This window comes from Caretta caretta, chromosome 2 (assembly GCF_965140235.1).
Source record: "Caretta caretta isolate rCarCar2 chromosome 2, rCarCar1.hap1, whole genome shotgun sequence".
Taxonomy (NCBI): Eukaryota; Metazoa; Chordata; order Testudines; family Cheloniidae; genus Caretta; species Caretta caretta.
This window is the reverse complement of record NC_134207.1, coordinates 89,220,369-89,241,810: the sequence shown is the minus strand read 5'-3', so window position 1 is coordinate 89,241,810 and position 21,442 is coordinate 89,220,369. Positions and strand designations below refer to the sequence as shown.

At 44.8% G+C, this 21,442-nt stretch overlaps 2 protein-coding genes and 1 long non-coding RNA gene across 7 annotated transcripts in view; 1 reads left to right on the top strand and 2 right to left on the bottom strand.

Moving 5' to 3' along the window:
• Nucleotides 1-986, bottom strand: part of ANKRD12 (ankyrin repeat domain 12) — a 103,271-nt gene extending 102,285 nt beyond the window's left edge. For both annotated transcript variants that reach the window (XM_048840272.2, XM_048840273.2), the window contains exon 1: nt 836-986. The gene's annotated coding sequence lies outside the window, so the exon portion shown is untranslated. The remainder of the gene's footprint in view (nt 1-835) is intronic.
• A 24-nt stretch (nt 987-1,010) lies between these two features.
• The window catches only part of LOC125632323 (uncharacterized), a 51,651-nt gene continuing 31,219 nt past the window's right edge, over nt 1,011-21,442 (top strand). For all 3 annotated transcript variants that reach the window (XR_007355268.2, XR_007355267.2, XR_007355266.2), the window contains exon 1: nt 1,011-1,562. This is a non-coding gene — a long non-coding RNA (uncharacterized LOC125632323). The remainder of the gene's footprint in view (nt 1,563-21,442) is intronic.
• The window catches only part of NDUFV2 (NADH:ubiquinone oxidoreductase core subunit V2), a 52,944-nt gene continuing 44,371 nt past the window's right edge, over nt 12,870-21,442 (bottom strand). Inside the window, exons 7-9 of one of the 2 annotated variants that reach the window (XR_007355265.2) lie at nt 14,553-14,629; nt 13,718-13,830; nt 12,870-13,024 (exon numbers count right to left, since the gene is read on the bottom strand). Coding sequence is in view for 1 of the 2 variants with exons in the window: in XM_048840278.2 (XP_048696235.1) it covers nt 12,931-13,024; nt 14,553-14,629 (171 nt within the window). In the remaining variant the exon portion in view is untranslated. The remainder of the gene's footprint in view (nt 13,025-13,717; nt 13,831-14,552; nt 14,630-21,442) is intronic. The other variant, XM_048840278.2, reaches the window with a different exon arrangement.

The following is a 21,442-nucleotide window of genomic DNA, read 5'->3' as shown; positions in this document are numbered from 1 at the left end:
GGTGGCTGTATTTTAGTGATAGACAATGGAATTGATGCACCCAGCTTGTAAAACAATACGAGATCCCTCAGCCCGAGGCAAGTACTTAAAAATCCTAGATGTATTCCAAATGCATTTCGGCCACACAGTAAAGCAGCAGCAGGCTTCGGCAAGACGCTGACAGGCAGCCTGGTAGAAATTCAGCGAGCAGCTTTCAGCGTTTTAGATGTTGCCAAAAAAATCCCAGCCCTGAGTCACAGGCTGCAGCAGCGCGTCCCCTCCTCCGCCGGCCCGCTGTCCACAGCGCGAGCCCCGCGCCCCGCCTGCACACCCACAGCCCGCGCCCCGGCAGGGCTCGCGCCGCGGCAGAGGCGAAGCCCCGACTGGCTTGCCCAGCCCCGTGCGCAGCAGTTACCCCCGCCCCGGCGTGTCCCCCAAAAAGCAGCCGCGGAAGGGGGGGACGGACCGTACAAAGGACACGCAGCGGCAGTGACAGCGGCAGCCATGGCTCCCGCAGCGGCAGTGACAGGCTGCGAGAGCGGCTGGCAGAGCCCTTCCCGCGACCGGCATCACCCGCAGGCCGGGGAGAAGGGGCCGCGCACAGCGGGGCGGAGCAGGGCAGCCACCCTGGTGCTACCCTTCCCCCCGGAACGGGGAGACCGACAGCCGGGGGACGGGAAGGGTCACACACACACACACCCCCCCGCGCTCGGGGACACACACGGCTGGGGACAAGGGGTTACCCCAGGGCGCAGCAGGCTCCGGGCGGTGGTGCCGCCCCCAGTACAAGGGCGCTAGAACTGCGGCTCCCATCGGGGGTGGGGAGAGGGACAGGTTCGGGGGTCTCTCTCCTTACCTTGTCAGAGAAGGAAACAGCAGGACTCGTTCCTCCTCCTCCTCCTCCCGCGCTGCCCCTATGACAGGACCCGACGAAGAACCGGATTCAACCGCTGCGGACGGTTCCCGGAGACTCAGACCCACACCGACCACCGCCGCCGCCGCTGTAGCGTTTGAAAGTGCCCCCCCCCTCCTCCCCGGCACTGCCGCTCCCCTCCCCCCCAGTCAGAATGTCGGTCTCCGTGTGCAGCTCTGCGGAGCTCCCATTGGCCGCGCCATCCCACGTGACCCCAAACACGCACGCGAGACAGACGAGAACGCGCCGCCGCGAACGTTACGGGAGTTGGGCGGCGGTTGGGGAAGGAGGGAGAGTCAACGTCACCGCCCTCCTTCCGCAGTCACTCCGCCGGTGCATCAGATCTCTCGTGCACACGCGCGCAACACACGCACACGGAAGGAAAATAACGGGCCCTGGCAGGGCCGGGGGCGGGGCAGCAGGCAGGCGCGGAGCAGGGCGCAAGCGCCGGGACGGCTGGTCTTGGTCTTGGCTCCTGCGGCTGGAACATTCTGGAAATGGCGGATGCGATGTCCCGGAGATTGAGACGGGAGGGGATGGGGGAAGAGACTAGAGCACCTGCTTCCCCTTGTGACAGGAACCGAGTAGGAGCCGCCACCGATTCCTCCCGACTCTCAAGCCCAGGGCCCCCTACTTGAGCTACACCGGGTTTTCCGGCAGCGATGGCGCAGTGAGTTTTAACTACCCGCAGAGTGCGCATGCGCGGCTGGCTCCGGTAAGCGGTGACTGGCTCGCGCTGCGCCCGAATGTGACGGGGGACGGGCCCAGGGGAGGGCGCGCGTCCTCCCCCGACCCTGCCGCTTGCTTCACGGGCCGCGCCGTGGCACGCTGCGCTGAAAGGGGCAGCCGCGCTGACGTGTGTTAGGGAAGCAGCAGCGGCCGGAGCGAGCATTGGCCCCGTGGCTGTGGCTCACGCAGCGCGGGGGTCAGCGTGTCGTCTAGGCCCTGCCGCGCCTTGCACCGGACGGTGGCTGTTCCCCGCCCCCCAGAGGGGGCGCCTTGCAGTACTGAGACAAGCTTCGATCCTTCCGAGGCTGGCGCTCGGCTTCACCCCCACGAGGAGGGCCACTCGCTTGTCTTCGCCGGCTCAAGGCTCCCATCTGCTGAGCTCGGGGGAGCCACGTCCCGTACAATGTCATTGCAGTTTGTATTCAAGCTTTTAACACTGAATCCTTTCACTCGTTGGTGTCGTTCAGTTTTACCTTTTTATTGAGGGCATGACATGCTGCAGCTTCGTTAATCCGTTCCTGGTTTATTCTACCGATGCTTTTTCCAGTAGTAATCAGCATCCTTGCGTGAGATAATGATAAACGTTTAGTGAAGTCAGCTGATACCAGTTAGACTGGATTCTAATCCCTTTTTACAGGATTACTATGTTTGTAGTGTTTTTAAAAACAGCATGCTTCCCCCCAATATTTTTTTAAAGGAAATCATCCATTTTCATATGCCATTGTTTGAGCATTTATAGAAATGAAGAAACCCGAAATTTGAGATTGTACCATTTTCTGCCCTGTATTACTCCTAAGGGCATTCTGCACCAAAAAAAAATAAAAATTCTGTGAATATTTTAAAATTCTGCAAATTTTATTTGTCAAATAAATGTGGAGGCTTCAGCATGGCATGGGGTAGCACAGGCCAATGGCTGCACAGAGGTGGGAGATCACTGTGCAGCCCCCCATCCCACCCCTGGAACATGGACTTGGGTCTGGTCTACACTGGGGGGGGGGGGGAAATTGAGCTAAATTACGCAACTTCAGCTATGTGAATAAGGTAGCTGAAGTCAACATACTTAGATCTACTTACCACAGTGTCTGTTGACGCTCCCCTGTCGACTCCACCTGCACTTCTCGCTCCAGTGGAGGACCGGAGTGGAGGGGAGAGCGCTCGGCGGTCTATTTATCATGTCTTCGCTAGACACGATAAATCTACCCCTGCTGGATCAATTGTTCCGGAGGTGAGTGTAGACATGCCCTCAGTGGTGAGGCTGTACTCAACCCCGACACCGCACAAGGACCAGGAAACACCTCGTGCACCTGTCATGGAGGGCCAGGGCCCTGGGGTATGGGCAGAAAAGGCTCAGCAAGGCAGGATCCAAGTGTGGAGGGGCTTAGTGTGGGGGGAATCCAGATGTGGGTTGAGAGGGTTGTGTGTGGGGCAATCTGGGTGCAGGTGGCTGAGTGAGGGATTGGGGTGGGGGATCTGGATGCACAGGGGCTTGGGGAGTTTGCAGGGGGGTACAGGTGATGGTTGGGGTTTCAGCAGGAGGGTCTGGGTGTGTGTGGGGGATAGAGCTTGGCAGGGGGTGTTGGTTGTGGGAGGCTCTGTGGGAAATCCAGATGCTGGGGGAGTGGAGTTCAGTGGGTTGGGGATCCACATGCAGTTGGTTGGAGCTCAGTGGGGTGGGGATTCAGGTGCATGTGACTCGGCAGGGTGGTCTGGGGAAGGGGGGCTCATTGAGGGTTCTCAGTGTGGGGACATGAGGCTCGGCAGGAGGGGTTATGAGGAGGGCAGGAGGAATGGGGATTAGGTGGATGAGGGAGCAGGACCCTGTACAGGGATCCCTCCCCCTGCAGCTGAGGAGCGATGGGTGCAGGAAGTGGCAGGGGGAGTTTGCAGAGCTTTCTGCAGCCGAGGGAGAAATCTGGGTGTGGGTCTAACCTGGTCCCAGATACAGTGTAAGGGAAGAGGAAGTCCTGTCCTCCACAGCCCAGCGGGTACTAGCAGCTGAGCCCACCACAGGGTTGCAGCCAGCAGCCAGGTCTTTCCCAGTCCTGCCCTCTGTTGCACAGTGATTTAGGTCCCTGCCAGCTGCCTTGGGCACATGAAAAATACTGTTGGGAGGGTCTCATGACCTCTCTTATGGCTTCCCTTGGCTTCCCCGTCAAAGTCATTTTTCTGCGGGGAAGCAAAGAAATCTGTGGGGGACATATATTCTGCACATGTGCAGTGGTGCAGAATTCACCCAGGAATACTGTATATAATTGTAGCACCACCTTCCCCTAGATCATGTCTCCTATCTGTATCTAGCAATATACTACAGGAAGGGCATTGTACCTATCAAGATTTCCACCTTGTCCCCTTATAGCAGCAATAAACTAGGAAAAATGTATTGACTTAACCTGCTTTTCAATGAGATATGAAGTTGGCCTATAAGTTTGGATGTTTTTTAAAGCTTTTTTCCCTTTTTATTTTTTAACCTTAAACCTTAGTAGTGTCAAGTTTTATCTTTTCTGGATGTTGTCTTTCAAGACTCAAACATGGATTTTTCTCTTATTCTTTAATAAAGGGGGAATGGTTGTTGAAACTTGAACAAAACATCTTCCATAGATATTTGGTTAGGTGTTTGTTCAAAGCTCTTTTGTATTTTATTAATACACTCCTAGCTCCTAACATCTATCTACATAAGGAAATTTTAAAAAATCCTATACTTGCTAATACTGGTTCACGCCCATCAGTACTGGCAATGTAGGGGAGCCCTAGTGTAGGCACATTGTCAGCCGCTGCACTGTTTTAACCAACACGTTACATAACCTAGCTCAGTGCTGGTGTAATCAGCACAGTGGCGCCCGACATTGCTATCATCAATGAGCTGGTGAGCAACTTTTAGAAACATTTTATTGTGTAGATCAGACCTTTGCAGTTTGGCATTTTGAGGCAGGGAAAATTGGGTATAAGTTGATTCTCTTGAGTTCCCTTTCAACTGGCATGCTTAAGCTCCTTCTAGAACATACTTAGTTGCTAAGTGTGCAAGAAGCAAGAGTTTCTCTATTAATAGCTACTGTACAAATCACAAATATGAATTCTCTACAAGATGAAATTTTCAAGATGGAAATAAAACATATTTAAATGCCTTGAATAAAAATTCTGTCAATCAGCATTCATTTATTTGGTAAATGTGGTAATCCTACTAATTCTGAAGTCAGCCACATAGTCTTGCAAGAGAAGCAGATATGAATTTCAAGTGTAAAAAAAGAAAAGCAAAAAGAATAAAAACACTCCATAGATGTCTTCTATATAACATAAAAAACAAAGAGCTTACACTATATTTTCTCCATTGCAGGTCACCTTTAAAGTCATTAGGTGCTAAGTTACCCCAGCGATAGGCATCTTAGAAATAAGATAGAACAAGATCTAAGAGAAAAATCAGTCATATTTACAACATAAACTTGTGCAGAGGAGTCATCTCATTGCCACATTTCAGGTAAATGAGTTCTTCTTAGTGCCAAGAATCAAATACGTCATTGAGAAAATTTTCAGAACAGAAGACTGTCACAATTGGGAACTGCTAGCATAAGACTGGAAGCTTGGTCACCTGAATTATGTTTCCACTGTCACTGAGTTGCTGTGGTCTTGTGTATGCTATGGTTCTTCCTAAGATGTGGCATACCATGTCCACACACACAAGTGTTTGCAGTGGTGCACAGGAGTTCCAAGCACTTTTTTGAACTAACTTTTTTTGAGCAATGTGAACCATTGAGTGGTCCTCCACTATACCAATCTCTGCCTTTGCAATGTATGCATAGACAGAGATTGCTGCAGACCCCTAAAAGCAAATATTCCTACTGCTACCATTCCATAGGGCACTGGTCACTGCTTAGGCAGCCTGTCTGATATGCATTCTGAACTCTGCTACATAGGGATCAGGTTTTCTGGAAGCCAATTTCCTATTCAAATAGCACTATACCCAACATGGAGCTCAGTTGTGTGCTATTTGATTCTGTTACTAGATGTCTCGGAAGCTACCAAATAAGGGTGTTGCCAGCTGGCCTGAGGCTGACATGGGCACTGGAGACCATATGCAAGGGCAGCTGCACTTGTTCATTCACAGTATTTTAATGTTTGACTGGCTAAACTGGTCATCAGATGGGGTACATCTACATTTGAGCTGGGAGGTGTGATTCCCAGCTTGCATAGAGGTAGCCATGCTAACTCTGCTTGAGCGAGTGCCTCAAAATATCAGTGTGTCTGTGGCAGCTGAGGCTAGCCACCTGAGTACGTACCCAGGGACCCAAGCGGGATTGTATTTGGGGCAGCTTGGCCGAGCCACCGCCTGTGCTGCTGCGGACACACTATTTTTAGGTGCTAGCTCAAGCAGAGATAGTGGGGGTACATCTGTGTGAGCTGGGAAGTGTAGATGTACGCTTAGAGGGGAGAAGTATTACCAAGAGAAGACAAAGAGCCTGGAAGTCCTATATAACAAGACGTGGAAGAATAACAGTAGGTCCTTCTTGGCAGAAAACGTGCCTCTTTCACAATGATCTGGATCAAATCCTGAAGGCTCACCCTTCTGCACAATTAAAGATGCTTCTGGATAGCACAGAAAGTCCATACAGTGCAGTCCATCAGGACAAAGAGGCAAACAAAGAGATCTTGTATACATTTGCAGGATATACTTGTGGGGATCTACGGACAGCAGTTGAGTCAATACAGAAGGAGGAATTGAAAGGTGAGGGGCATCTAAAGAAGATGGCTGATTTTGCAATCTTGATTGTTGGAAAAAGTTTCCCAGGTTCTTAGAAAAGCTGCCATTAGGATTAATAAAAGGAAACAGCATCTTACAATAGTGAAAGTGTTTATCACTTCAGTTCCACCAGCAGCCTTTTCCTTCCCAGTCTTGCTATGTCTCCATCTCCTTGGTGCACAAGTGCAGCTGCCAAGTTCCTCCATAGGTCAACCCAGTTCAGTTCCCTAATACTTCCCCTGAGTTGGCATTTCCCTTGAAACATCCTGTGCTTGCAGGTACATGAACCACTGCTCCTGGTTAAGATAAAAATGTTCAGCTTGGCATATGCAGCATTAGCTTCAGCTCTATCAGATGGCTGAACTCAAAATAGCAGTGGGGGGAAATTACAAACTGCAGTATAAAAAGGCAAAAAATAAGAACTTTATTGCAAATCACATATTGGGCACTACAGCAAAAGCATAGTGCATTTTAAATATTACAATTTAGTTATAATGGCACATATGCCAGGCAGGGATCTTAACTAGCATTCTGCTCATATTTAGATGAAGTGACATTTAGCTTTGCCTTGTAATTAAGTGAGTGCATGGAAAACTGCTCTAGGCATATTTTGCTGGCAAAGCAATGTACAGCAGGGGGTTTCAGACTTTTGTACTGGTGACCTCTTTCACACAGCAAGCCTCTGAGTGTGACCCCCCGTTATACATTAAAAACACTTTTTAATATATTTTAACACAATTATAAATACTGGAGGCAAAGCGGGGTTTGGGGTGGAGGCTGACAGCTCACGACCTCCCCCCACGTAATAACCTCGCGACCCCGCAGTTTGAGAACCCCTGGTGTACAGGTTAACTGTTACAGACGGTCTTCAATCTTGTGTTTAATAACAACGTTTCTGGAAAATACAGAACTGTGCACTTATCACATCACAGTGTTTATGATCAAGACACCATCATTTAACTACTCCATATACTTCCTCACCAAAACTAATACAAACTACTAGTAAAGCATAAGATAAATGTATAAAACCATTACCAGCAAAGCACATAAAGGCTTTCCATAGCAGCAACTGCAAGTTGTTACACTATCAATAAAATAAAAATTTGTTCCTCCAGAAACTCCTTCACCGTGCAAAGCAAGCGAAATAGACAATTAACAAAAGTTTATACATAAAACACAAAGAGGAAATCCAGCATCACTAGAAATGATTAAATAAAACCAAGAAAAATTTACTTCACTGCTCCAGCCCCATTTCCCCACCATCATTTTGAAAGTTTATGCACAACTCAGGCAAACACAAACTTCAGCACATGCTATTATAAGTAACAGCTTTGGGTGCAACAGTTATCAAGCTGTGCATGGATTGCTGGAAGTCACACTGCCGCCTCTGATTTCGTGTTCCATTAGATGCTTGTTTGTAGCAGCACCTTGTAAGACCAATCACTGCTCACGAGAAACATTTACCCTGGGAACACTCTCTCTACCATGAATTGTCCACTTGGTAACAGCAACATATCCACCACATAAGAGCACCATTTGTGATGTCACATCTGAGGTGGAGCTTGGTGGGCCATGTAGAGGCATTGCCCCCCTCCCTCCCCCCCAAAGTGAATGTTCAGCACAGCTCCAGGGCTTACAGCTTTGTCCACTTGCCCTGTCTGACAGAGCCTGCATGGAGGGCATAGGTACTGGGGAGTTTGGGAGGCAGAAGAGAGGGATTTTGGGGGGGGGGGGGGGCTTCTGCGGTCAGAGGAGCATCTGGAAAGTTTCTTCTGTCTTTCCTCAGTATCTGGCTTGCAAGCGGTGGTGGTTGCTATTTTGCAGTGGGGAGTATTGGGGACCCCCTGTGCACTGAGCTGTCCCCTCCATCTCGGTTGCTGGCAGCAGGATGTGGATGTGCTATTTTGCAGTGGGAGATCAGGGGACTGCGCTCCCCAAGGTATTTACCTGTCCCCTTCCCCTCTCCTATCTTTACTGCATTTTCCCCCTCCATTGCAGGCTGTGCATGGTACCCTCCCCAATCATCCATCCCTTGCCAGTGTGGAGCATGAAGCTGCACCTGGAGCATCATCAGCCTGTTCCCAGTAGCTGCACTCAAGCATTTTGCTGACTGGGGCCTCCCCTGCCCCATTCTCCCCCACCCCACAATTTCTTCCCCCTACAGCCTAGCTGACCCACACTTTCCAAAACACACTTAACGCTTCATATGCTTTTAGTCAGACAACACTGTAACAGCAACATGTGCTTAGGAGCAACATAGCAAAAGAGCACCTATATGTTGCTACCAAGGAATGTCTACTGTATTCAGACAGGTATTATAATGGCTACATTAGTCACTAAACTGTTATTGGAGGTTAACAGCCATTTCAGTTGTGCAAAAGCACACTCCACCATTGACTTGTGCCTGTTGATTGGTTATAGTTAAAGTGGTAGCTGTCTGTATTTATGTAGTCTGTGGTTTCATTAACCATTGTAAAAGTGAGCATGCACAGAGTTACCCAGAATTAGTAGGGATGAAAACCCTTTTAATGTCAGTGTTGTTTGATAGACCTGGAGACCCTTTCTAGTCATTCTTGAGCTTGTTTTTTGAAAGTCTAGCATCATGCACTTTGCCATAGGTACACACGCAGGAACCTTCTGCAATGATCAATTAAGACTTGTGTCAGCATTAGTAGTAGCCAGGGCCCATGTATTTAATGTTTATGGAATTCACCCTTTACCCCTAAAGTGTGCTCCAGCATCTAGCCTTTTGTTAAAATACATGTACCTTATTTCTGTTATAGTTGAAAATAAATGCTTGAAATGTGAACCAGTGCATTCACATACACACAGAATTTACAGAAAGCCTGAAACAATACCTTTGAGAGGTGTAAACCACTTAATTTATCTTAATGGATTGTAAATTCTGAAACCTAAAGATAATACTCTGCAGCATACTGAAAATAAAGTGCTGGGATAGTATAAAATAAATTGAATGTAATAATTAAATATAGGCACATCTGATGGTACTGTAGAACTTCAGAGTTATGAACACCAGTTACCAACTGACCAGTCAACCACACACCTCATTTGGAACTGGAAGTACACAATCAGGCAGCAGCAGCAGAGAATAAATAAAATAAAAAAGCAAATACAGTACAGTACTGTGTTAAATGTAAATTACTAAAAAAAAATAAAGGGAAAGCAGCATTTTTCTTCTGCATAGTAAAGTTTCAAAGTTGTATTAAGTCAACGTTCAGTTGTAAGCTTTTGAATGAACCACCATAACATTTTGTTCTGTTACGAACACTTCAGAATTACGAACAATATCCCCCATTCCTGAGGTGTTTGTAACTCTGTGGTTCTACTGTATTATTAAATTGCACATATAGTTCTATAAAACCTATCTTTTAATTTAAATCAATAGAAGTATACTATATTTGAGACAGCTGTAGGGAATTAGGACACTTGCTTTTTTTGTAAGCTAAAAAAAGTAGAAACTTTTCAGCATGAATTAGGAATATAAATGAGGTAGGGAAATTTGATAAAACTATGTACTATGATATTTAGCAATTTTTGGCTCAGCTTTTTGCATTTTTTTAGGAAGTGGAGGACTATGAAAGATTGACTTCAGGAAATATTTCAAAAGTTGTCTTCGTTTGTCTCCATTTGAAATAGTTGTTAATGTGCATGGGTTGGAGCAATTCTGGAGTTCTCAATCTTTTTCCTTTGTGCAGATCACATTTTTATTAAAAAGAAAAGGAGTACTTGTGGCACCTTAGAGACTAACCAATTTATTTGAGCATGAGCTTTCGTGAGCTACAGCTCACTTGAGCTGTAGCTCACGAAAGCTCATGCTCAAATAAATTGGTTAGTCTCTAAGGTGCCACAAGTACTCCTTTTCTTTTTGCGAATACAGACTAACACGGCTGTTCCTCTGAAACCTGTCACATTTTTATTGTGAGACTGCTTCATTATTAACTCCCTTAATGATCATGCTGAACACTTACCTGGCCAAATGCAACAGCATAACATCTTAGTACTAACTACAACAATTTTTTAAAGGAAACAAAATGTATGCAATTTTAGCTATCTTTTCATGTGATTTTTGTCTTTTGTATGTTACCACCGCTTTCTGAAACATGTCCTCTTCCTTTGCACCTAGTTCCCTGCCACTTTTTCCTGGGACATGCTTCCCAGGCAGCTGATCCTTTCTTCCACCTACTGTCCTGACATACTGGCAAATAAGCTCTCTTTTCCTTTTATGGATCAACAATGCACACTAATGGAGCTAGGCTAGCTCTTCCTCATTTCCAGCTGCTTTTCCTGGCATCCAGGCTCTTATTATTATTTATCTATCTAGTAGCAGCACCCAAAGGCCCCAATCAGGATAAGTGCCGCATTAGGTTAAGTACTTTACAAGCACATGAGACATTATCCCTGTAAGCTTTTCAGAACAGTGTAATTTCAGGAGACACAAATGTGTGTCTGACACAACAGGAGAGAAGATGAGAGTAATGGTAATGTGTGGATTCTGGACAAAGATGGAAGCACCTGAAAAGAGCCAACTCCAGATTACCTGCCAGGTCTTTGCTCTCCAGAGCACCAGTTCATGGACCACAGTTTAAGAACAGTTTGTTTAATTAATAAATTGGTCTAATTTTATAAGACCAATTAATGTGAAGATACACAAATAATTTTAAAAGTTTTTGGCCTGAATTACAAAATTAAAACAGAAATGGACTGATAACATTTTAAAATAAATGAAAATAATATGATAGTACCAGTAGTGCAAGAGAACTGGACAGTGAATTTAACTATAAAGAGAAAATGAAACTGACAGTTTAGTTTCACTATCCAGGCTCAGTGAAGGGCATTAAGTCAAACAAACATTAAAAATTGTAATGGTTCTTCATCTTCTACAATAATAAGGCAGTTTTAAGAGTTAAAGATGGTTGTTTTTTTTATGTGGGCAAAGTTGCCCTATACTTGCACTACCTCTTGGAGATTATGTGAACACAAAACCAAGTAGCTTCAAATCCCTACATGACACCTCATTCTTGTCACTCAATTATTAAATGTATAACTTGTTTTATTAAATGCATTTTTTATAGTTTAGTTATGCTACCACCTTTACAGGTTACTATAAATGAATTTGAAAAAAATCTTAATTTTCTTTTTTAGACTGCTTGCTTACTCTTTGAATTGCTCTTGACCCAACCAATGAAACTGGACTCCTGTTTTTCTTTTGTTACTAGTCAGTTTCACTTCATGGTTCTTACGCAATTCTGCAGTATTTGACTGGAAATATTGCTGACGTTTGTTTAAAAGAGTGCACACTGGATATTTCATTGCATGGAGGCATTTTTCCTTATAAATATTCTCAAAGGATTCTTAACTCAGTTGAAGACGGTCCCGAACTCCCAAAGCTGAAGGATTCTGAAGGGATGTACTCCTCTCTCCCCCTATTCAGTGGATAGAAGATTCCAACCTTGCAATCAGTGATATAGTTCATCAGTGCCCTCAGCTCTGAGGGTTTTTGTTTGCTTTCTCCGCTGAGAATGGAGAAATTCCCTGAATGCTCCTGTTAAAGACCTGGTCAGTCAAGTTTTTGATGTCTTTCTGTTACCATATAGAAGTATGGGACTAAAAAGGACCTCCTCCTGATGTATAGTCCTGTCCCCTGCCAAGGCAGGAAACCCCATCATATCATCCAATCCATAAATTTATCAAGCTCTATTTTAGTACTAGTTAGGTTTATTCCCTCTCTTCAGTCCTTTGATAGTTAGACACCTAATTTCCAGCCTAAATTTATCCATGGCCAATTTATACTCACTTGTGCCAGCACTCTCCTTTAGCTTACATAGTTCTTCTCCCTCCTTGCCATTTATTACCCAATGTATATAGAGAGAGCAATCATATCCCTCTCAGCATTGATTAAGGTCTTATTGTTAGGGAGTGGGATCGATTGTACCAAAAGGTTCTTCTTCCACTTCTTTCCTGTTCAGACTTCATTGATTAGGTGACAGGATTGTTAGAGGTAAATCTGCTACTTATTTTTCCCCTTTTATTATTCCCTACAATATTAAGTTTATTGTTGAGTGGTGATACCATGTGAGGTATCATCAGCCAATCAGTCTACTTTCCATTGTTCTCCTAACCCTTGCTCCCCAAATGTAATCATATTGGTCATAATGCCTTAAAAGTAATCTACATCTAGACATACAGTATGTACTTTTGTGTGCTGAATGCCCTCAATAGGAGGACAGCATCTTCAGCAGAGAAGATAGTAAACTATTTTGTCCTTTTTGTGCTCATAAAACTGAGAGCAAGGTTTTCACCCAAAGATTTTTGATGAAGGGTGAGGGCAAGGCAACATGTTTCGCATACACCTTTGCCAAACTTTCCCCATTTGTAATCTACAGATTTTTTTTTTTGCACTTAGCACTAATTTTTTTTTTATTGCTGTGGCATCTTTAATAGTGTTACTATTCTCAATTTTAAAAAAAGTTTAACACATAATTAAAGCCATTTGAATGAAGTTAAAGGTGTTTTATTTTCAGACAACTTATGTTTTTATAATTTATTACAGAAATGCTTAGAGGTCTGCTCGAACTCCAAATCCAGGTCCTCTGGGGGGTTCAGTCAGAGAAGTAAGACCACCAACTGGCTCACAAGAAAAGCGTCCATTTCTGAAAAGATGAAAGAGCAATCAGATTTGTTCATCAGTATTGTAACAATCATCTTCTACCCATGAATGACAAGTCTGACTCAATCTTTGGGCTACCATTTTTCCTGTTTCTCCGAAGGATGAGCAGAGAGAAGGGGAGGAGGAACAACAGAACATAGTATCTGTAAAAATACTAGTGGTAAATCAAAGGCATTCAAGTAGAATGTCAAATATGGAACTTGATAACCAAAATACATACTTCATAGATACAAAAATTAAATCTATATGATTAACAAAAAACCAGGAGCCAATGGCTTTTTTACTCCAGCAGTACCAACGGCAACATCTGATTATTTGTTTCAGATCCATCTAGATTCATATATTCCAAGGCCAGAATTGACCGTCATCATCATCTTCTCTGACCTCCTTGTATAGCACAGGCCATAGAACTTCCCCAAATTCCTGGAGCGTATCTTTTAGAAAAACATCCAATCTTGATGTAAAAACTGCCAATGATGAAGAATCCACCACAACCCGTGGTAAATTGTTCCCATTAATTACCTTCACTGTTAAAAATGTATGCCTTATTTCCAGTCTGAATTTGTCTAGATTCAATTTCCAACCACTCGATTGTGTTATACCTTTCTCTACTAGAGCCCATTATCAAATATTTGTTCTCCATATAGGTATTTACAGATTAATATAATCAAATTACCTCTTAACATACTTTGTTTTGAGTCCATCACTATAAGGGATGTTTTCTAACCCTTTAGTCATTCTCATGGCTCTTCTCTGAACTCTCTCCAATTTATCTGCATCCTTCTTGAACTGTGGACACCAGAACTGGACACAGTATTCCAGCAGTTGTGACACCAAATACAGAGGTAAAATAACCTCTACTCATTTGAGATTCCCGTTTATGCGTCCAACAAGGATTGTATTAGCCCTTTGGGCCACAGCATTACACTGGGAATGCATGTTCAGGTGATTATCTTTCATGATATTGTTCAGCATCAATTAGCTCCCCCATTCATACCTCTTCCTATGCGTTTGAAATTGTGCAGGAACAGTGGGAATTAAAAAAGGGGGAGGAGGGAAAAGACAAGTCAGTCTTTCACAAGGGTCAAATCCAGCCTAGGTTTGTAGGGATCAAAAGTCTACCAGCTTGTAGTGTTTTGGGTGATTTATGCAAAATAAGTTTGTGATTACATTCCACTTCCTATCAGGCATATAGCCACTTCAGACCCAACATCTCAACTGGCACTTTCTTTGGTAGTCTCAAACAGGCCAAGGATCGAAGAGTTCTGGACATGAAGTTTTCCTCTCACCTCTACACACAGCCTCTCCAGGTTCAAGTTTATGCATAAAGCAGGTCAATGTGGAAAATGTGTAATGCCTGTGCAGTTCAGTGAATTAATAATGCCTTCAGTTCTACAGTAATCACTCCAATAACTTTTCCTAGAACTAGTCGCCGACATTAAAAATAGCTTTCCTTCCAAAAAGATTTTCTCTTTCATTACTCACCCCTGTATTATACAAATACAATTTACCTTGGGCCAGGTTTGGGAACTCTGCCAGCCTTTAGTTCATCGATTATGTCTTCAATATCTTTTGGTGTCAGATCTTCCTGTAAAATGAAAGAGACCACGCTATTAAAGAAAATTTAAAACAACATTTGTAAGCAATTGTGTGAAATGTAGTGTTCACAATTCCTCAAAACAACAGTTTTTAACTTTTAACCGAATTCTTCACTCAGTTTTGATTCCAGCACAGATAACTACAATCCTATCAGTTAATACAGAGGTGGGCAAACTATGGCCCACGGGACCCTCCTGCCCGGCTCCATAGCTCCTGGCCCAGAAGGCTAGCCCACAGCCCCTCCCCTGCTGTTCCCCCTCCCCTGCAGCCTCAGCTCACTGTGCCACTGGCACAATGCTCTGGGCTCAGGGGGCTGCGAGCTCTTGCTGGGCAGCGCTGCTGCAGAGACGTGGCCTGACCTGGTGCTCTGTGCTGTCTCCAGCCAGGCAGCACGGCTGCCTGTCCTGGTGCTGTGGGCGGCACGGCTGTAGCACCGCCAGCCACCAGTGCTCCAGGCAGAACGGCAAGGGGGCAGGGAGCAGCGGGGGTTGGATAGAAGGCTAGGGAGTTTGGGGTGGTGGTAAGAGGGTGGAGATGTGGATAAGGGGTTGGGGCAGTCAGAGGGCAGGGAACAGGGGGGTTGGATGGGGCAGCGGTCCCAGGGGGGTCAGTCGGGGCAGCAGGGGGTCAGTCAGGGGCGGGGGTTCTGGGGCAGTCGGGGGACAAGGAGGGGTGGATGGGGAAGGGGGGCGCGTCAGGGAACGTAGGTTGGATGGGGCAGGAGTCCCGGGGGGGGCCATCAGGGGGTGAGAAGCGGGGGCAGGGGGTGTCAGATAGGGGGCAGGGGCCGGGCCACACCTGGCTGTTTAGGGAGGCACAGCCTGCCCTAACTGGCCCGCCATACAATTTCGGAAACCCGATGTGGCCCTCAGGCGAAAAAGTTTCCCGCCCCTGAGTTAATATATGCATCCAAGTTTAAAGAAGAATTAACAAACTTAAAAGATTTGAGTTTTATGACATTCTAATGTCACTCTTAGCAATGTTACACACTAGCAATTGTTAGTCAAAATGAACTGCTTTTAAGCCATTTCCGTTTCTAAACCAACACATAATGGCCATGTTTTAAAAGGGGCTGTGTTCAAGTACTAGGAGCTACTGTGTGAGCCAGCACTCTGACACCACTTAGTTGTCAGGGAGAAGGCTGAATGGGATGGAGGTAATTGAAGTTAATTACCTGATCAGGTCAGTGGAAGGGCTGGGTGAGCTAAAGAGCCATTCAGTCCATCAGCTCAAGACTGATTTAAAAAAAGGGCACAGGAAGGAAGGGAGGGGGAGAGGGACAAGGACAGGACTTGGTGAGTTCAGTGTCTCAGAAATCTCTCAAGCCCTGAGGAAAGGGCCGAGAGCACAGGGAACCACACTGTAAACTGCGCTGCTGCACGGAGCTATAGAGGTGTTGGTGAAGGGAACATAAAACGGCATGGTGTGAATACACCACCAGTGAAGTTGGCATGGTTTCTGTGGTATTAGAAGGCAGGAGCAGAGAATGCCCTGTTATATGTGGGCGCTTATCAGAGTTTGTGATTTCCCCATCCGTGGTGGCAGAGGATCAGACGGGGAGCCAGTGCAAGGATTCGGATCACGGCAATGGAGGAGAGTCTGCAATGGTTGGTAAAGCAACTAACGAGAAACAAGAGACCATGCACTCATTCCAGCAATCCCATCAAATGGAAAAGCAGTCCCTCCCTGCATAGCAGGCTGAGCAGCTGAACGGCCTGCAACACAGAACCTGATGAATCCTGTGACAGTGAACAGTAGTTGTTCCTGGGGGTTACCCTGTGCAAGATGGACCTAGTGGATGACCCTGACACATTTTCAGTGATTTTTGAGAGAGTAGCAATAGGAGCCAGATGGGATAAGGTATCATGGGTCTTCTGGGTGGCACCGTATTTATCACGGGAAGCCTAGGCTGCCTATATGGCCCTGTGCAAGGAGCAGGCCTACAACTACGATGTGGTAAAGGCAGTTATCCTGGACAGGGTAGGCCTTTGGCAGAACAATACAGATTTTGTGACACTAGGTACTCTTATGGAGTATGGCGCTTAGCCTTTCTGCAAAAGTTAACTGACTGGGCTCCCTGCTGGCTAAGGCCAGATATTCAAGGTGTGGAGGAAAATAGCAGCAGCCGTAATATTGGAAAAATTTCTCCAGAGCTTCCTCAATCATAGCATGGGCAACTGAGGAAAAAAGGGAGACAAGCGGAACTCCTTCAGGTAACCATGGAGTGCTTTGCTACCAGGGTCGGCTTCTGGGGCACATAAAGCAAGATTGCCCTGTCACGGAATGTGAGTTTGCAGAATTCTGCATGTGGACTACAACTAAAGGATGGGCAGAAGAAGAACAATCATCCCTGTAAAAGTGTGGAGGAGACACCAGAAGGGACTGACGGACACTGCCTCAGGATGCTCAATGGTCCAGAAGGATTTGGTGAAACCCAACAGGATGTTGTCAGGTGGAAGTTTACAGTTCAAATGCATCCACAAGGCAAGGAGACTCTGGTTAATGGTGGAGATACTCTTAAAGGTTAAAGAGAAATTTAAATGGAAGTAGGGGTGGCAGGTGGACTGCCTCATGAAGTCATTATAGGAACATATTGGAGCCACTTCCCTTATTACAAGAACAGGGGTCTGGGATCCCTTGCAGCAGGAAGCAGGGACACCAGGAAATGAGGCATGAGAGGGGAGAATCAGAAAACCCTAGATCAAAGGAAACAAGCAAGGAGGAAAATACGACCTCCCTAATGAAAGGGAGGGTAGAAAAAAGTAGTCCAGGACAAGACTCGGGGGGGCGGGGGGGGGGGGGGAACCCTAGTTTGTTTACAAGAGTTGGAGTCTCCCAGGAACCCTTGCCACCAGCACAGAGGGGAGAACCACCCCGGCACCAATTTGTGGGGCTAGGAGAACTAGGATCCCTAGTTATGGAGGAGAAGGGGGCAGCAACAGGTTCACAGTGAGAAGACCTGTGGGCAGAAACAGTTATGTGACTGCAGGTTGAGGCTCTCTGGGGGGCCAGAGCGAGCACAGAGTTTTGTGACTCCTCTAAAGAGGGGAGGTTGTGAGGAAAGCAAGGTGGGTGAGTATATGACAGTGCTGGGAGCTAGGTGAACCAGCACTCTGATCATTTTGACACCAATTAGCTCAGCCAGAGATGGCTGATGAGATAATCAGGTTGACAGGGCTGGGTGAGCTAAAGAGCCAATTAGCCCATCACCTCAAGACTCATAACATGGACACAGGAAGTGGAAAGAGAAAGCAACAGGGCTCACTGAGCTGTTTCACAGAGGTCTCAGAGAAAGGAGTCCTCTGCTCCTCTCATGATCTGGGGGAAGGGTCAAATGCAGAGGGGTCACTACATAGGACTGTAAAGTTGTTGGTGGAGGGAACATAAATGAACGGCATGGTGTGGATACACAACCAGTGGAGTCAGAGTGGTTTCTGCGGAGCTTGCCCTGTCACAGGCTGCAACTCATGTCTATCTGATTTATAACTGCAATTGCATAGACATCTAAATGACTTCCACTGTGCCAACAAAACTGTAGATGCAAAATGGAAGGCCAATTCTAAAAATAAAGTGCACTGTTAATATTCTTATTTGCATCTTGATTTTTTTTTAATGTTCCAGTTTGAAATATTGTTATTTAAAAACATTTCACTCAACAGCTAAGAACATTTTCTGTTTATTACTTTGGTTTTTACTGGTAATTGGAAGCAACCATACAGTCTAAATTTGCAAAGTTTAGAATTGCGGCAAACTACACTGCAACACAGTCCGAACTGAAATTGTTAAAGGAATGTGTTTATGAATTTCATGATTCTGTCTTGACAATTTGTAGACTTAATGGAGGCTTGTATATTCAGTTCAGAGCTCTTAATAGATTCTCAAATTATCACACTTGTTTTTTAAAAAGACATTAGCTAAGATCACTAATAGGTTTAAATCCTGGACTGCTATTGGCTACACTAATCACATGACTGCACAGTTCAGAACTATAAGTTGGTGAGTATCACAAAAACACAGCCAGTGTATCTGCATAAGAAAAAATGTTTAAAAGAAATTTTGAAGCCCGCTTTACAATCATATCTGGATTCCCTTTGTCTTATTTCTATGCTTTTTATCTCCCAATATTGTTTCATCTTCCCTTCCCTCCCCTTAAAGGCAAGGTTGTGGGTTTCCCACAGTGGCCTAATATTTTTTCAGGTATATTCAGCTGCAAGTGATTCTACCCGTTTCATTCTTTTGACCCATAATTAGTCATGCAAAAGGAAGAGTCAGGCAGTAGTGTTCAAAGCAACTGATGGAAGCTTTATGAAGAGAACCAGGTGCAAAAATGATACCAGACAAAGATATTCATTAAACTGCAGTCACAAAAGGCTGTTAAGAAAACTAAATCATGTGATGAAAGGCAAAGTACTGTCATGGATTAGAAACTGGTTAAGAGACAGGAAACTAGGAATAAATAATGCACTTTCAAGTTAAAAATGTTAATACTGGGGTGTTACAAGGTTCCATCTTACCAGTGTTTTATAACATATTAATGATCTGGAAAAGGGACTGAGCCATGAGGTTGCAAAATGTGTAGACCACACAATTATTTAGGTTAGTCAAGACCAGAAAAGACTTCGACAAACTTCAGCAGGACCTTTGCAAAGCTAGCTGGGATAGGCATCACAATGACAGATGAAATTCAACGTTGATAGATGTACGGTAACAGACCTCTCAGTGTTCAACAATGGTCAAAAAAGCAGAGAATGTTAGCATTCATAAGGAATGGGATGGAAAACACCACTATGTTATGTCAATGATACATCTTCAACTAGAATACTGGGTTGCTTTCTGGTCACCCTATCTCAAAGAGGACGCAACAGAAATAGAGGGTATTTAGAGATGGGCAATGAGAATGGCTATGCATGGAAAGATCTTAGATACGTAGAATGAAAAGCCTGAAACTCATGATAAAGGTCTACAAAACAATGAATGGTTTAGAGAAAGACTAGGTACTTCTCTCATCACCTTTTCTCATAATATAAAAACAAGGAGACAATGAAGCTGAAAGACAGCAAATTTAACATTTTTTCCTTTTATCGCACAATGCATAATTAGCCAATGGAACTCATTTACTGACAGATACTGAAGCCAACAGTTTAGTACAATTAAAACGAGGATCGTATTAGTAAATGTAGCAGCCAGTACTTCCCTTGGCCCGCGCCACTTCCAGCAGCTCCCATTGGCCTTGAGCAGCGAACCGCGGCCACTGGGAGCCGCAATTGGCCGAACCTGCAGACGCAGCAGGTAAACAAACCGGCCCGGCCTGCCAGGAGCTTTCCCTGCACAAGCAGCGGAAAAAGTTTGGGAACCACTGGTCTAGTACTTTTCTATGCATTCTTCCATAAAAGTGTCTTAGAAAGCATACTAGATTAGGCCACAGACTTCTTAAGAGCTTGGAATGAGTGATTAGCTCCCTTCATCACATACAATGCACACTGCACCAGGCTTACGACTCTTCAAGTGTCTTTTTGCACAGCAAGCTATGGAAAGCACACTGGGTAACACTGATCTACAGCTGCACGGCTCCTCTCCTGCAAACATTCTTAGATCAGGGCTCCAAGCACCTAGAGCCACATCAGTGTCTCAAATACCTGGTCCCCTGTCACTGTACCAAATGATCAAAGTCACTTTGGTGGCTTGAGTGCCTTTGGAGGCTTTTCTGTCTTTAGTATATCTGGGGAAAATGCATCACCCTATCATGCCTTAGTCTCGTCATCATCTCTGTTTGGAAAGTGCATCACCAACATGATGCCCAGGAGTACCCTACTCTTGCACATCTTATCTGTGTAGGAGTGTGTGCTGATGGGTACGCTGGGGCACAGTATCTGAACTAATAACTCTGCAAAGTCATCAGCACACTGGTTAGCTTCCAGCTGAGCTCCTAAGAAACCTAACAAAGATTGGCATATTGGGCTGTGACTATCTGAAATTCTTACTTCAATATTAACTTAAAATTTGACTGTAAGGTGCAGAAATTTATTGTGCGCTGAATCTTGACTTCATGAATCCAGTAAGCTTAAATATAAATGCCATCCAGTTGCTGTTCTCAAACTAGGACTGTCTAAAGTGTCATATCAATTTTTTAAATATGACATATCCATACAGATTTGCGTGGGGAGGAAAGGGTTTTGGGGGGGAGGTTTGGGGTGTTTTTTTTTTTTTTAAGTTTTCTTACTTTACAAATTGTTTCTCTAAATTTCAGTTACGGTAGAAAACTCTTCTGTTCACCACTGACAAGCCTCCCTACAGACCAATTTCCATGAGGCCCATCTATGCAAGAAAAAGGCTTAGAGACATTTTAAAATAAATGAAAACTCACATATCCAGCAGTCATTTGATTCCCTGTTTTAAGCCCAAAGTCAAATTGCTACTCTGAAATTCTTGTTTAAAATATTCATAACTTTAAATTACAGTTCAAACACCTAAACTTTGACCTTTTTCACTAGAACTAGATTAATCCAATGTTTGTCTTCTTTCTCTTCTCTTTTCCACTTTTATGCTTTCTAGTAACAAAAAACAAACAAAAAACCAACCTAAGACTTCTTGGACTCTTGATACTTTTAATGTCACATAACTTATGAACCCTTGTCTGATTTACTTAAAATTGGCTAGAAAAAGTATACCATGTTCAGAGAACTCATGTTGATAATGATGTTGAAAATATTTTGAGAGGGAGGAAGGGAAGAGGAAGAGGGGAGGGCTCGCAAAAAAAAAAAAATCAAGGAAAATCTCTCTCATATAATGGAAACTGAATTTG